At 43.3% G+C, this 13,037-nt stretch overlaps 2 protein-coding genes across 3 annotated transcripts in view; one reads left to right on the top strand and one right to left on the bottom strand.

The window, feature by feature from the left end:
* Positions 1-5,768, top strand: part of LOC139559167 (ETS domain-containing protein Elk-4-like) — a 23,058-nt gene extending 17,290 nt beyond the window's left edge. The window contains exon 6 of the mRNA XM_071374937.1: positions 202-5,768. Within this exon, the coding sequence (XP_071231038.1) occupies positions 202-300 (99 nt within the window). The 3' untranslated portion in view covers positions 301-5,768. The remainder of the gene's footprint in view (positions 1-201) is intronic.
* LOC139559152 (major facilitator superfamily domain-containing protein 4A-like) lies at positions 5,228-13,037 on the bottom strand. Of its 2 annotated transcripts, none has more exons than XM_071374920.1 (10): positions 12,565-13,037; positions 9,029-9,227; positions 8,601-8,855; positions 8,213-8,342; positions 7,828-7,943; positions 7,554-7,745; positions 6,971-7,118; positions 6,826-6,896; positions 6,625-6,745; positions 5,228-6,539 (listed from the first exon to the last, which is right to left on the bottom strand). In XM_071374920.1, exons 1-10 carry the CDS (start codon positions 12,792-12,794, stop codon positions 6,493-6,495), a joined length of 1,509 nt encoding a protein of 502 aa, XP_071231021.1. In that variant the 5' UTR covers positions 12,795-13,037; the 3' UTR covers positions 5,228-6,492. The 2 variants fall into 2 exon arrangements, with proteins under 2 accessions (XP_071231021.1, XP_071231027.1); XM_071374926.1 differs by having other exon boundaries at positions 7,554-7,727; positions 12,565-13,031.

Genomic DNA, 13,037 nt, shown 5'->3' with positions numbered 1-13,037 from the left:
TCTCTCTCATCGCAATCATCTCTCATCCCTCTCTGCACTTCAGTGTCTTTCTCTCATCCCACTTTCTGTCCTCGTTGGTTCCTGCTCGAGCCTGTTCTGTCTCTGTGTATCTGCTCTATACTGTATCTTCTGTTTTTGACCCAAATTCTGCTCTATTTGATCCATTGAAGTTGTTCTGTGTTCTCTTGTGTTTTCTTCCAGTTCCCCTCGGTGCTCACCCCTCATTTCCATATCCCCACACACAGCCTGGATGGGACCAACACCCCCGGACCCCTCACTCCAGACTCCCATAAGACATAAGGGACCTTACCCTTGGAACCTGTGGAGCCCCCAGACGCTGAGGCCCTACTTCTGCTCTACCCACACACTCCCAAACAGACACAGGAGACATGGGGGTTGATGATTTGGATAAATGAGGACCATCCACTGCCAGGAGGGACTGAGACGATTAGAGGTGTCCAACACACACACACATCTATGATTCCTTGAACACTTCCTGTTCTTTTAACTTGCCATCTTCAGGTCTCCATTGACACCTCTCCTAAAGAATACTTTTTAGGAATTGCCATGGTAACGGGTGCTGCAAAGACTAGTGATTTGATGCTGACCAGTCAGAAATGTGCATCACTTGACCTGAACAGCCAATTGTGTCTCCACTCTGAGACCAAAGGGATTACAGACCTTTTTCTTTCTATCTGAACCTTCATAGTTTCCTTCTAGTCTTTTTGTGGAACTTCACACTTTCACAACAAACTGTTTGATGGTGTGTTGTCAATTCCCAACTCAGTTTTTAGATGTTTTTTAATGGATAATTTTCCTGTTTGTTATGTTTTAACCAGCTAACCTTAATGTTTCTCCTCACCGGCTCTCTTAGATGGAAAACACTTGTCAACACCAACTCTACTTTTACCTTAACTGTCAATCCCCTCATCTACATGCCAGTATATACAGTTGAAGTCAGAAGTTTACATACATTTGAACTAAGTTTCACCATTTCTGACATTTAATCCTAGTAAAAGTTCCCTGTCTTAGGTCAGTTAGGATCACCACTTTATTGTAAGAATGTGAAATGTCAGAATAATAGTAGAGATTTATTTCATCATATTCCCAGTGGGTCAGAAGTTTACAAACACTTAATTAGTAATTTTGGCCCATTCCTCCTGACAGAGCTGATGTAACTGAGTCAGGTTTGTAGGCCTCGTTGCTCGTACACGCTTTTTCAGTTCTGCCCACAATTTTTCTATAGGATTGAGGTCAGGGCTTTGATGGCCACTCCAATACCTTGACTTGGTTGTCCTTAAGCCATTTTGCCACAACTTTGGAAGTATGCTTGGGGTCTTTGTCCATTTGGAAGACCCATTTGCAACCAAGCTTTAACTTCCTGACATGTTGCTTCAATTTATCCAAATAATTTTCCTACCTTATGATGTCATCTATTTTGTGATGTGCACCAGTCCCTCCTGCAGTAAAGCACCCCCACAACATGATGCTGCCACCCCCGTTCTTCACGGTTGGGATGGTGTTCTTCGGCTTGCAAGCTTCCCCCTTTTTCCTCTAAATATAATGATGGTCATTATGGCCAAACAGTTCTATTTTTGTTTCATCAGACCAGAGTACATTTCTCCAAAAAGTACGATCTTTGTCCCCATGTGCAGTTGCAAACCGTTGTCTGGCTTTTTTATGGTGGTTTTGGAGCAGTGGCTTCTTCCTTGCTGAGCGGCCTTTCAGGTTATGTCGATATAGGACTCGTTTTACTGTGGATATAGATACTTTTGTACCTGTTTCCTCCAGCATTTTCACAAAGTCCTTTGCTGCTGTTCTTGGAATTATTTGCACTTTTCGCACCAAATTACGTTCATCTCTAGGAGACAGAACGCATCTCCTTCCTGAGCGGTATGACTGCTGCGTGGTCCCATGGTGTTTATACTTGTTCATCTGTACAAACAATAGTACACGTGGTACCTTCAGGCGTTTGGAAATTGCTCCCAAGGATGAACCAGACTTGTGGAGGTCTACAATTTCTTTTCTGAGGTCTTGGCTGATTTCTTTAGATTTTCCCAAGATGTCAAGCAAATAGTCACTGAGTTTGAAGGTAGGCCTTGAAATACATCCACAGGTACACCTCCAATTGATAGCCTATCAGAAGCTTCTAAAGCCATGACATCATTTTCTGGAATTTTCCAAGCTGTGTCAAGGCACAGTCAACTTAGTGTATGTAAACTTCTGACCCACTGGAATTGTGATACAGTGAAATAATCTGTAAACAATTGCTGGAAAAATTACTTGTCATGCACAAAGTAGATGTCCTAACCGACTTGCCAAAACTATAGTTTGTTAATAGGAAATTTGTGGAGTGGTTGAAAAACGAGTTAATGACTCCAACCTATATGTAAACTTCCGACTTCAACTGTGTGAGGTCTGCCAGTATATTTAAAGCAGTGTGAGGCCTGCCAGTATATGTGAAGCAGTGTGAGGTCGTGACTCTGCTCTCTGCGGTGTGTAATGGTCTTTTGCCATAACAAAATGTGTTATTTAATGAAGTCCTTACTGTAATTCTCTCACTTAGACCAGTATACAGGCAGCCATATCAGAACAGAACCAAACCACCTCAGTCTCTACCAGAGAAAAACATGCATATTTATGGGACTTATGCATGTGTGATGCTTGGAAGATATTGAATTTATGTATGCAAAAAGGCCCTATGCCTGTAGGTCAATTTATGAGAAGCCATAACCCTTACTGTAACCCCAACCTAAAACCTAGCCTTAACCACATTCCTAACCTATAAACAACCCTGCCGCCTCAGATAGTAGGACAGATTAATATCACCTCCTTTGCCAAATAACTACTAACCTTGTGGAGATTGAGCAAATAAGGATCCTCGCCATAAACTAACCCTAAGGCTGTGCATTTCTGTTGTGAAGCTATAAGGAAAACATGAAATGTGTGAAGGGAAATCACATCTGGACTCTGATAGAATTGAATTGTTGGATGGCAGAGGAGTTTGTCACTAACCTGTAATGTTGCTCCATAAGAATCAGACATGTTAACGTGGTGCCTTAAACCCCTAAAGCCAAACCTGAGGAGTGTGGGAACAGCCCTCCCCTGTCTACTCTCTACCCTCCTCCCCACTGCCCTGGTCTCCCTGGGCGCAAACCTCAACTTCAACAGAGCACTACAACAGTATTTGGTTTATAAAGTAATTTGATGAAGTACTAGAATACATAGTGTAAGTATTCTAGATTTCTACCAGTCCATTACTTGTCTAATGTCTGCTCTCCTATGTACAGTATGTTTCCTCTCCCAGTGAACTAACAGGTCGGGGTAAAACAGCCATTCCCATGACATGGCCAGTGAATAGCCTGGTTGGTGTCGGTCTGTTTCTGCTTTGCCAACACTTTGGGAAGGGCAATGATGTGGCATGGTTGAAGGCATAACCAGTCTGGTACCCAGGCTACAGTGAGACAACCCACACAGGGCGTTCACAAAGATGACGAAGCCTGTCAAAATATGGTTTGTTACTTATTCTTATGATGTAATGTGACTTAACACATTTTCTTTGTATGATTCATGTTTTAGAACAGGTTTGTATAGTTATTTTGATTTTAATGACAGTTGCCTTAAAGATGGATTCCGCAGTTGGGGGAATCCGCACCCCTGGCCACACCACCACTGTTATTATTGTTCTGGCCGAGCTGAGAGAAAAAACGCAGTACATAGTAGTCTTCTATCGTGCGTACAATGATGTCCGAGGAGGGGGGGGACTGTTTGCAGTAACTTCTTTATTCTAATATCGCAAACGGACGTGGCTGTTTCACAATTAAGGATTCCAGCTTTAAGTATGGAATATAGTCACCCACATTTGCAAGTCCTGTGAATCAGGAAAATGAATGAGGTTTTAATGTACCAGAATCCTGTTTAGAGTGATTCTGCAAAGCTCGATTTTGCACAACTAAGACATTTTCAGTACACAATCAAAGCTCCCTTTCCCTCTTTGTATCTGACAAGTAAATAAGACAATCAAATAACAAAAGTGTGTATGTACTTCAGCTGAATTCCATTTACCCCCCCGACTGAATTGTAATATGGCCAGATGCTAGGCTCAATGCTGTTCTGTAGTCTGTTTTTAACGCTGATGTTTTGTTTGATTTCTTTACTTGTTTTCTTTACTCAGTGTTGGGAAGTGATGATGACATTGACTATTTGCAAATCAAAGCCTTAGAGGGAAACTTAAATCCGTCTTTGTTAAGTATTTTGATATTGTTAAAGGCCCAGTGCAGTCAGACTTGATTTTCATGTGTTTTTATTTATCCATCCAACCATACAGAGGTTGGAATAATAATGAAATTATGAAAATGATAATGCCCTTTCAGTTTAAGAGCTGTTTGAAAAGACTGCCTGAAATTTCAGCCTGTTTTGGTGGGATGGAGTTTTGGCCTTCCATGGTGACACCATGCGGTAAATTAGTTAATAGACCAATAAGAAACAATTCCAAACTTCTCCCAATAACTCCTTTTCAGTTTCCCACTCAGTCCACTCCCTGACAGTCCTAGCAAAATTATTGCTTGAGATATTGCTCTTTGATAAGAAGCTATTTTTGTTGCTTTTTGACAAATTTTATTCAACAAATCAGTAAGGTAATTGTTGCCCATAAAATATTTGATGTTGAGAAACTGATGCATTGGACTTTAATATTGTTTTTAATATTGTGTGTGTGTCAACATTGGCACTTAGAACAAAGGGTACCTGTAGTATTGGATTTGTCCTTTGTTTTAAATGACTTTTTTTCCTGTGTTTGAAAAATCTATTAACCCTAATTTATAGCTGTAAATGAATTCTGTACATTTCTTTTCCCAAATCAACAGTACAACTATGCACAAAATACTTTAATATTGCAAATCTAAAGATTACATTTAAAATGTTTATATTCTAAGGGGCAATCAGCAGTTGCTACATCCATTTGACTTATGAATATGTACCTATTGATTCTTGAAGAATATAACTTAATGGTTCATGAGCTTAGTTCAACTCTCCTGGCCAACAGAACCCAGAATAAGCTTGTTTTACTCGTGTTTGGGAAAAAAGTAAATGTAAACCAACTCTATATAGCCTCAAAACATGGTTAAAACTATAGTTTTGATATAGTCCTCGCATCTATCTGAATTTGAGTGCTTACATTTCTCCAGCCCCATCCTTCAGCTTTTTACTGAAACAAGGGCGAGTCACCGCTTTATCATTGCTTCATGCTGATTGCTTCATTTAAAATCCTAATGCCTCTTAAAGTGGCAGAGTCCCTTCAGTTAAGCCCTATTACAAATGTGTATTTTCTAAAGAGTTAGATTTGTTAACTTGATACAGTAGTCGGAGTTCTATAATATGACCATAGTTTTGATAAAGACAACCTCTGAATAGGCAGCCATATTGTAGATGAAGGTAGGTGTGAACATTCTGATTCAGGTTTCATTCATTAGACCCTATTCAACCCAGCATTACACCTAGTGCATATTTCTGTAAAAAAAAAAAAGTATTTTACATTTTAACAATAGTTTTTATTTTAATCACAATTCAATTATAAAACCAGTACTTTTGCAGTTGAAATGACAAACTGTTTGCTTCTACCGTTCTGTTCTTGTTTTGTTCACTTCTGTAAATTATTTGTTCAATGCTTTTCAAATGTTTACAAGCTACTTGTCTTGGAGTGGCACGTTTGTGTTTGAGGTGAAATAGGAAACGTTTAACAGAAGACTATTAAAAAAAACCTTGCTCTAGTCACCCTGTTTGTCTGTTCCTTAGCCTCTGAAGACTGGATCTGGAAGTATGTCCCCACAAGACTTGTTTTCCTAATCCAGTGAGTTTTACTAGGTAACTAACCACCACACCTTGCTCACATAGCAACACCATCTGTCCTCATGTGACCACTCCACTGTAGTCACACGGGTCACTGTCTACATGAAAGCTCTATGAGACATGGAGCAGTTAAGGATCCAGCAGGATACCAGCTGCCGTTGAGTTTAAATAAACAGCATGCCAATGGAGGAAGCTTTGGTCTCCACCTGTTCATGGCTTTACACTGTGTCATGGGTCAGAGTGCATTTAAAAAGACACATGAACAAGCCAAGTTAACATCTACTCTCCCAACTCCTGGTTTATGAATGCTACAGTCATGGTCAGACAGGTAGTACATAAAACATTTCCCAGTTCAAAAACATACAATACTGTCTCCACTCAAATACTGTTTAGAATGATAAAATGTATTTTGGTATATAAGGCCAGCTGAATCAATCAGTTTGATCTGGGGGGGGGGGGGGGGGGTACTGGGTAGGATGGGATAGTCTTTGGGTTTAACTTGATTGTCTGGGTGTTGAGAGCTGGACGAAAGGAGCAGGGGGCTGATTGATTCCTCCAGCCATTTTAAACATTTGGGTCATTTCTGTTTTCCTTCACTTTTAAACAGTCCTCTCTTTCCATTGATTCATCCTCACGGCCTCTCCATTACTCACTTGAAGGCTTCTCTGTCATGGTGATTTCCTTGCTAGTGGCTGTGGAGGGAAATAAATACGATTTGAGATTTAGTTGACTAAAATGGTTTCCTCACAACCTGTTGGTGTATGTGTGAGTGTGTACCTGCTTGGGAGCTCCTGTGTAGATGCTGGATGTAGAGTAGGCCCAGGAATACTGTGAATCCGATGCAGGATGATATCATACCAACCAACATGAAACTATAACTGCCTTTACTGTGGATCAACTGAAGAGAGAAAGACGCATTACACCTAGACAACACAGGCTAGCCTATTCACAGAGCAGTAACCCCCCTGAATTCCTTACCTGTCCCGTGAGAAGCTGCAGCACCATCTCTCCTGTACCAGCACTGGTCACCAGGACAGTAGTGGCACACCCTAAGATAGGGAGAGGACACTTTACCCTTTAACATTTAAATACAAGCGTTCTTACTGTGTGTGTGTGCACATACCTTTATAGTTGACCATGTCTTCTGTGAGGGCCACCATGCAGGGGAACACACTGCTGATGAAGAGGCCTAACACACATGTCCCCATGAAGAGGAACACAGGGCTGGAGTACAGGATCAACAGCAGACACTGCACTGCCATCATCCCTGCCTGAAACGCAGTGAGTGAGAGGGAGGGAGCGCAGGACAGTGGAGGTAAATTATTTATTTTCACATGGTCATATCATGTCCATGCCTTTTTCACTAAATAATGTTGTAAGGACATCAGCATATCTACCACCTGTAATCTATACGCTTGTTAAGCATCTATATGCTTGTTATGCAATTTGCATGACACAAAATAACATTGATGCAGATATGTATGACTATTTGAATTCAAATTGCGTTTCGTGCTCTTCACGTGTGCATGGATGCATTGTGTGTGTGTGTATATACTGTGTGTGTGCAATAAAGCCATCCACCGGACGGTTTTAAAAACATCAAATATTTAATCGTCTCTCAAATAACATCTGTTTTAAAAGCAGTTTCACTTCAATACGCACACACTACTAATACAGTATGCAAAAACACGAGTGTGTGTCCGTACCAGGCTGACCGAGATTAGTCGTTGTTGTGTGTATCTGTATGACAGATATATAGACGCCAGTCTGCCCACGGTGACGGACGCCCAGAACACACTGGTCAGACAGCCTGCTGTCTTGTGAGGCAGAGAGAGGGGAGGAGACACTGCGTAGGTGTAAATGAATCCTGTGTAAGAACCCTGTGTAAGAGAACAAATCTATATGTTAGAAGGCTGATGGTGATAGTTAGCACTAACAGTCGTGTGTGTTGGGGGGGGGGGGGGCAAGGTTCAGTCTCACTATTATGCCGTCAGTGATGAAGAGCACGGCTCCGCCCAGAATGTAGAGGAGGAAATAGGAGGCAGGGCGATCCTTCACATCAGCATAGTTACAGCAGCCAAACAAACCCCCGTGACCTGGATGGACAGCACAGGATGGTTTAGTTTAGGGGTCTTCAACCCTAGACCTGTACAGCTACAGGTTGTGCAGGCTTTTATTCCAGCCCAGCACTAGCCATGTTTTAGTTGGGGCTGTATGGGATTCTACCCTGGCAGCCATTGTATATATTTGAGGGGGGGTCTTTCCTTGGGTTGTGTGAATGTGTGGGGGGGTTTAACACTGGATCTGTGGAGGTGTGAGGGAGTATTGTGGGACTTACCCTGAGTTGGGTAAGGGGTGGTCTTACCCTGGATATTGTGGTCCTGTTGGTTCTTCTGTGAGTTTTTCTCCTTGTCCAGTAGACGTGGGCTGTGGTCCGAGCAGGGGAACAGCCTCTCACGGTACATCAACACATACACTGCTACTGGTACAGGCAGCTAGAGAGAGAACACGCACGCAGTTGTAAAAAATAAAACATGTCTCTCTCTGACTCCCTCGTACGGTCTATGCAAAAGAGCCATTTCCCTCAGTGGTTGAGGAAGCCTGCCCTGCAGAACAATCTCCCTTTTGTTTTGCTATTCAAATGTACCAGTCGCTACTGCTAACCTGCAGCTACAGTATCAACCTACAGCTACAACACCAACCTACAGCTACATCACCACAATCCAACTGCTAAAAAGTGTTCATACACTTACATTGATAAGAGCCATGATCCAGAATGCGTAGGACACATTGGTGGTGATGATGCCCTCTGTGTGGAGGTGGTAGTGGTGGGATACGTTGTGCAGAGGGGTTGTCCCCTTACCTGCCAGGGAGCTGCGGAGGTGATGGAGGTCAGTGGAGGAGTTGGCTGTCATGTTCCCCCCCAGAACACAACTCCCCTCTGACAGGAATGGGTCTGCTACCAGGGGACTGACCAACGCTCCCAGCCCTATGAAGAAATGCAGGACCTGGGTAGAAGACAGGGAGGAATGGGAGAGAAAGAAAGGAAAATGGAGGGGGGTATGGTGGGAGAAGGAGAGAAAATGACCACCTGTTCTTTGAATCATCTTTGCATAATTTGTGATCAAAATACCCCTGACCCCCATTAATTTCTCCTCCTTTACTCCTGCCTCTCCCTGACCTGTAGGAAAATGGCTGAGTCTTTCTGGTAGAGCTTCACCAGTTGCAGGTTGGCGATGGTGTCAATCACCCCCATTGCCGTGCCAGATATCGCCATGGCAACAGCCAGCATCAGCACATGGTGGCAAAGTGGGATGATGGCAAACACCACGGAGATGACAAGACTGGAGACGAAGAGAGCTGAGAGGGAGCAGCGGAGCCTGGAAAGGGGTGGGAGGGAGAGAGAGGATATTAGAGCACTCTTTTGGGTAATAGTGGCTTTTGGGAAAGAGAACTGTTTTCATTTAACTACAATTTATAGCTCCCTCTGTTTGATTTAATTGAGCACCCTTACTGACCCTCTCTCTCCACTTCCAGTCTCATCTGGTCTGCCATCCAGGAAGCGACGGGACCCAGCCCTCTTTTGCTCCCTCTCTGGCCTTAGCCCGGTGCTAGAGGCAACTCCATGGAGGGGTAGATGAGGGGCTGTTTTTCCAGCTCTGCTAACATGGGCAGTATTGTAGCTGGAATGTCACCTTGACCCAATACCTAGGTAAGAGCTATTTATTTACCTGGTTTATCACAGTTTATCAGGCCCCCTGAGGCACCTAGTGTACAGCGGAGACGCCTTATCTACACTGCCGCCTTGACAACTTTCCACTAACTCTCTGTGTAGTGGCCTCAGTAGTAATGTTCTGTTCAACAAGCTGCAATTAAAAACAGAATGTAAAAATCTATTATTTTTTTCTAGGTCTCTCCCTCCCCCAAGTCTCTCGCGCTCTTCTCACCCTATCTCCCCCTCTGTTATCTCTTCAGCTCTGATACAGGTGTATGTGTATTTAAACACCAGTCATGTGGCAGTAGCTCAGGAAACGTATCGGAGCAGAACTATTGGACTGGAGATCTGTGAAGGTCACAAGGACAGACACATTTGGTTCAAACAAACGTAATTAGTATAGGAACAATATTTCCAGTTGTCAGAGGGAAATCATTTGTTATATTCTGGGGTGGTGAGAGAGCAAAATACGAAACTTTCCAATTCATGAGCATCACTGAGATTCACACTCAGCCAGGCTCAAGGCATGGGCATCTCGGCCCTCACAGCGAACGTCCATTTGGAGAGCGTAAACTGGGGAGTTTGAGTCGTTCAGTCAGAGTTTCCTCTTGATTGCTAGCAATAGCATAAATGCTTTGTTTAACAGTTATCTGACAAAGGTATTGATGTGAGTTTGTGTCTCCCCACACATTTTTTTCACCATATCAATTGCGGCCGCCGGCCGGTAATATAAAAGTGCAATAGTGTGTGGTTTCATAGCGTAGCGAGCCTAGCCATTCACTGTGCGAATTATTCAAGTGTAATGGTCAAGTGCTGCATTTACCCATGATCTAAGGGTGCTCTCTGGTTGACTTTAACGTTAAGGTTAACCACAGTACAATGATTGAGATACAAAGACGATATTATATATTTTGTTGTATTTTTTTCTGGGTTTATATCAGGCAACGCCACATGGGGTCGCGACCCCTAGTTTGGGAACCGCTGCTTTAACCTTTTTTAAACGGACTATCATATTTGTGGATTAAATCAGACTATTAATACACTACATGTCGATCCAGAGCATCCTAAACATGCTCAATGTCTGGTGAGTGACTTCTTGGCAGCAAGTAAGGACCCTATGGTAGTAGAGAAGATCATGAGTGATCTGGATGAAAACAAAGACGGCGAAGTGGACTTTCAGGAGTTTGTCATCTTGGTTGCTGCGCTGACCGTGGCCTGTAACAAGTTCTTTGTAGAGAGCCTGAATGAATGAGTTCGGAAACAGTCTGTGACCTTGGCTTTCTACTCATTATTCCTGGTTAAAAAAAACATGTATGCTTTCATTTGATTGAAATTACTAACATCGAAGAACTGGGACATTTTCAGCTTCCAGGAATTGTGTACAGATCCTTTTGACATGGGGCCGTGCATTATCATGTTGAAACATGAGGTGATGGCGGATTAATGGAATGACAATGGGCCTCAGGATCTCATCACGGTATCTCTGTGCATTCAAATTGCCATCAGTAAAATGATATTGTGTTCCTTGTCCATAGCTTATGCCTTCCTGCCCATACCATAATCCCACCGCCAGCATGGGGCACTCTGTTCACAAGGTTGACATCAGCAAACCACTCGTCCACACAATGCCATACATGCTGTCTGCCATCTGGCCGGTACAGTTGAAACCGGGATTCATCCGTGAAGAGCACACTTCTCCAGCGAGCCAGTGGCCATCGAAAGTGAGCATTTGCCCACTGAAGTAGATTGTGACGCCGAACTGCAATCAGGTTAAGACCCTGGTGAGGATGGCGAGCATGCAGATGAGCTTCCGCGACGGCTTCTGACCATTTGTGCAGACATTCTTCAGTTGTGCAAAGACACAGTTTCATCAGCTGTTTGGGTGGCTGGTATCAGACGATCTAGCAAGGTGCTCACTAACAGGAATGTAAATAAATCTGTCCACAAAATGAGAGAAATCAGCTTTTTGTGCATATGGACATTTTTTGGGTCCTTTATTTCTGTTCATGAAAACAACAATTTACATGTTGTTTAAATTTTGGATCATTGTATAATGAGCATTCTAGTAATATCACAAGTTAATTGACACGTGAAAACTCAAGAAAATAGCAACTCTACAGAGCGCAATGACTACAATAAATGGCTAAATTACTTCCAGACACAAAGGGTCCGTTATAGCGCTGCCCAAGCTGTCACAGAAGTTATAATGGCACAGATACAAAGATCAGGCCTCTATCTATCTCTATGGCCTGTTACAAGCATATCTGCCCTCATTGGCTAGAATGGCCCCACCTGATCTCGCCTCCTCCCATCTTTGAGGACTCATTTCCATTGTTAGTGGTCACTGTCTTATCAATATTATAGGACCAGGGGTATTCAACTCTTACCCTACGAGGTCCAGAGCCTGCTGGTTTTCTGTTCTACCTGATAATTAATTGCACCCACCTGGTGTCCCAAGTCTAAATCAGTTAATGATTAGAGAGGAACAATGGGGGGGGAAAGCAGTGGAACTGGCTTCGAGGTCCAGAGCTGAGTTTGAGGCTAGTAGACCATCTTTGTCATAGAGCAGTTCTGGCGGTAAATGTCAGATCCAATGGGCCATCTTTAGCCTGCATAAATTATTATTTGGCTAATAATGGGGGCCTCAACATAAAAGGGCCGGTGTGTAATAGATGCTGGGCAGTTTCTGGTCCCAGTCTGTACCTGCATAAACCTAGCTGACAACTCAACTCCATAGTGAACAAGGTTTCTGATGAACTCCAAAGAAGTTGAGCAGAGACCAGGCTTTGTGGAATTCAGCTCCGACTACATCGATTTGCCCAAGGTCAATACTTCCAAAAATGTTCATTATGAAACGAAGGACCGAGTTTGGGAAACCCTGGGCTAGCCTAACCTTAACCTAATTCCCCCGAACCTATGTAAATTATCCTTACCTGCTACGAGAAGTAAATTCTGACATTAACTGTATACCATCTAGTCAAAACCAGACAGCTTTCACTCACGTCTTCTTGAAGAGTCCTCCAAGGGCGCTCCCCAGCATGAGGAAGAGCTGTTGGGCGAAGAAGACCCAGGTGATCTCCTGCAGAGTGGACTGAGTCTGACACCTCAGGTCCAGGATGGTCGGCCCCAGGAACGCGATACACAGCCCGAAACTGAAGAAAACGCTCCAGTAAGTCAGTGTGTGCTGCCAGTGACCCTTGAACAGAGCCCAGACACGATTATCTACTAACATCTCGTTGTTGCTAGTGGGTTGCGTGATGAACGCTGGAGCAGGTTATGGCTTCATTGGGAGGAAGGTTTTAAGGGGTCTTTACGCGCGCCGACAACACAACCCTTGACGTTTTTTGAAGTGGACTGGCAAAGTTGGGATGCCTGCATATGGCTAGCATATATGGTTGTTAAGGAGAGTTGATAAACTTTTATTTGCCTTCCAGTCACGTCACGCTGATAGACTTGTCGAACTAGCAGTGCCCTC

This window comes from Salvelinus alpinus, chromosome 2, assembly GCF_045679555.1.
Source record: "Salvelinus alpinus chromosome 2, SLU_Salpinus.1, whole genome shotgun sequence".
In the NCBI taxonomy this organism is placed as follows: domain Eukaryota; kingdom Metazoa; phylum Chordata; class Actinopteri; order Salmoniformes; family Salmonidae; genus Salvelinus; species Salvelinus alpinus.
Note: the sequence above shows the minus strand (reverse complement) of the source record. Positions and strands in the feature narration are given on the sequence as shown.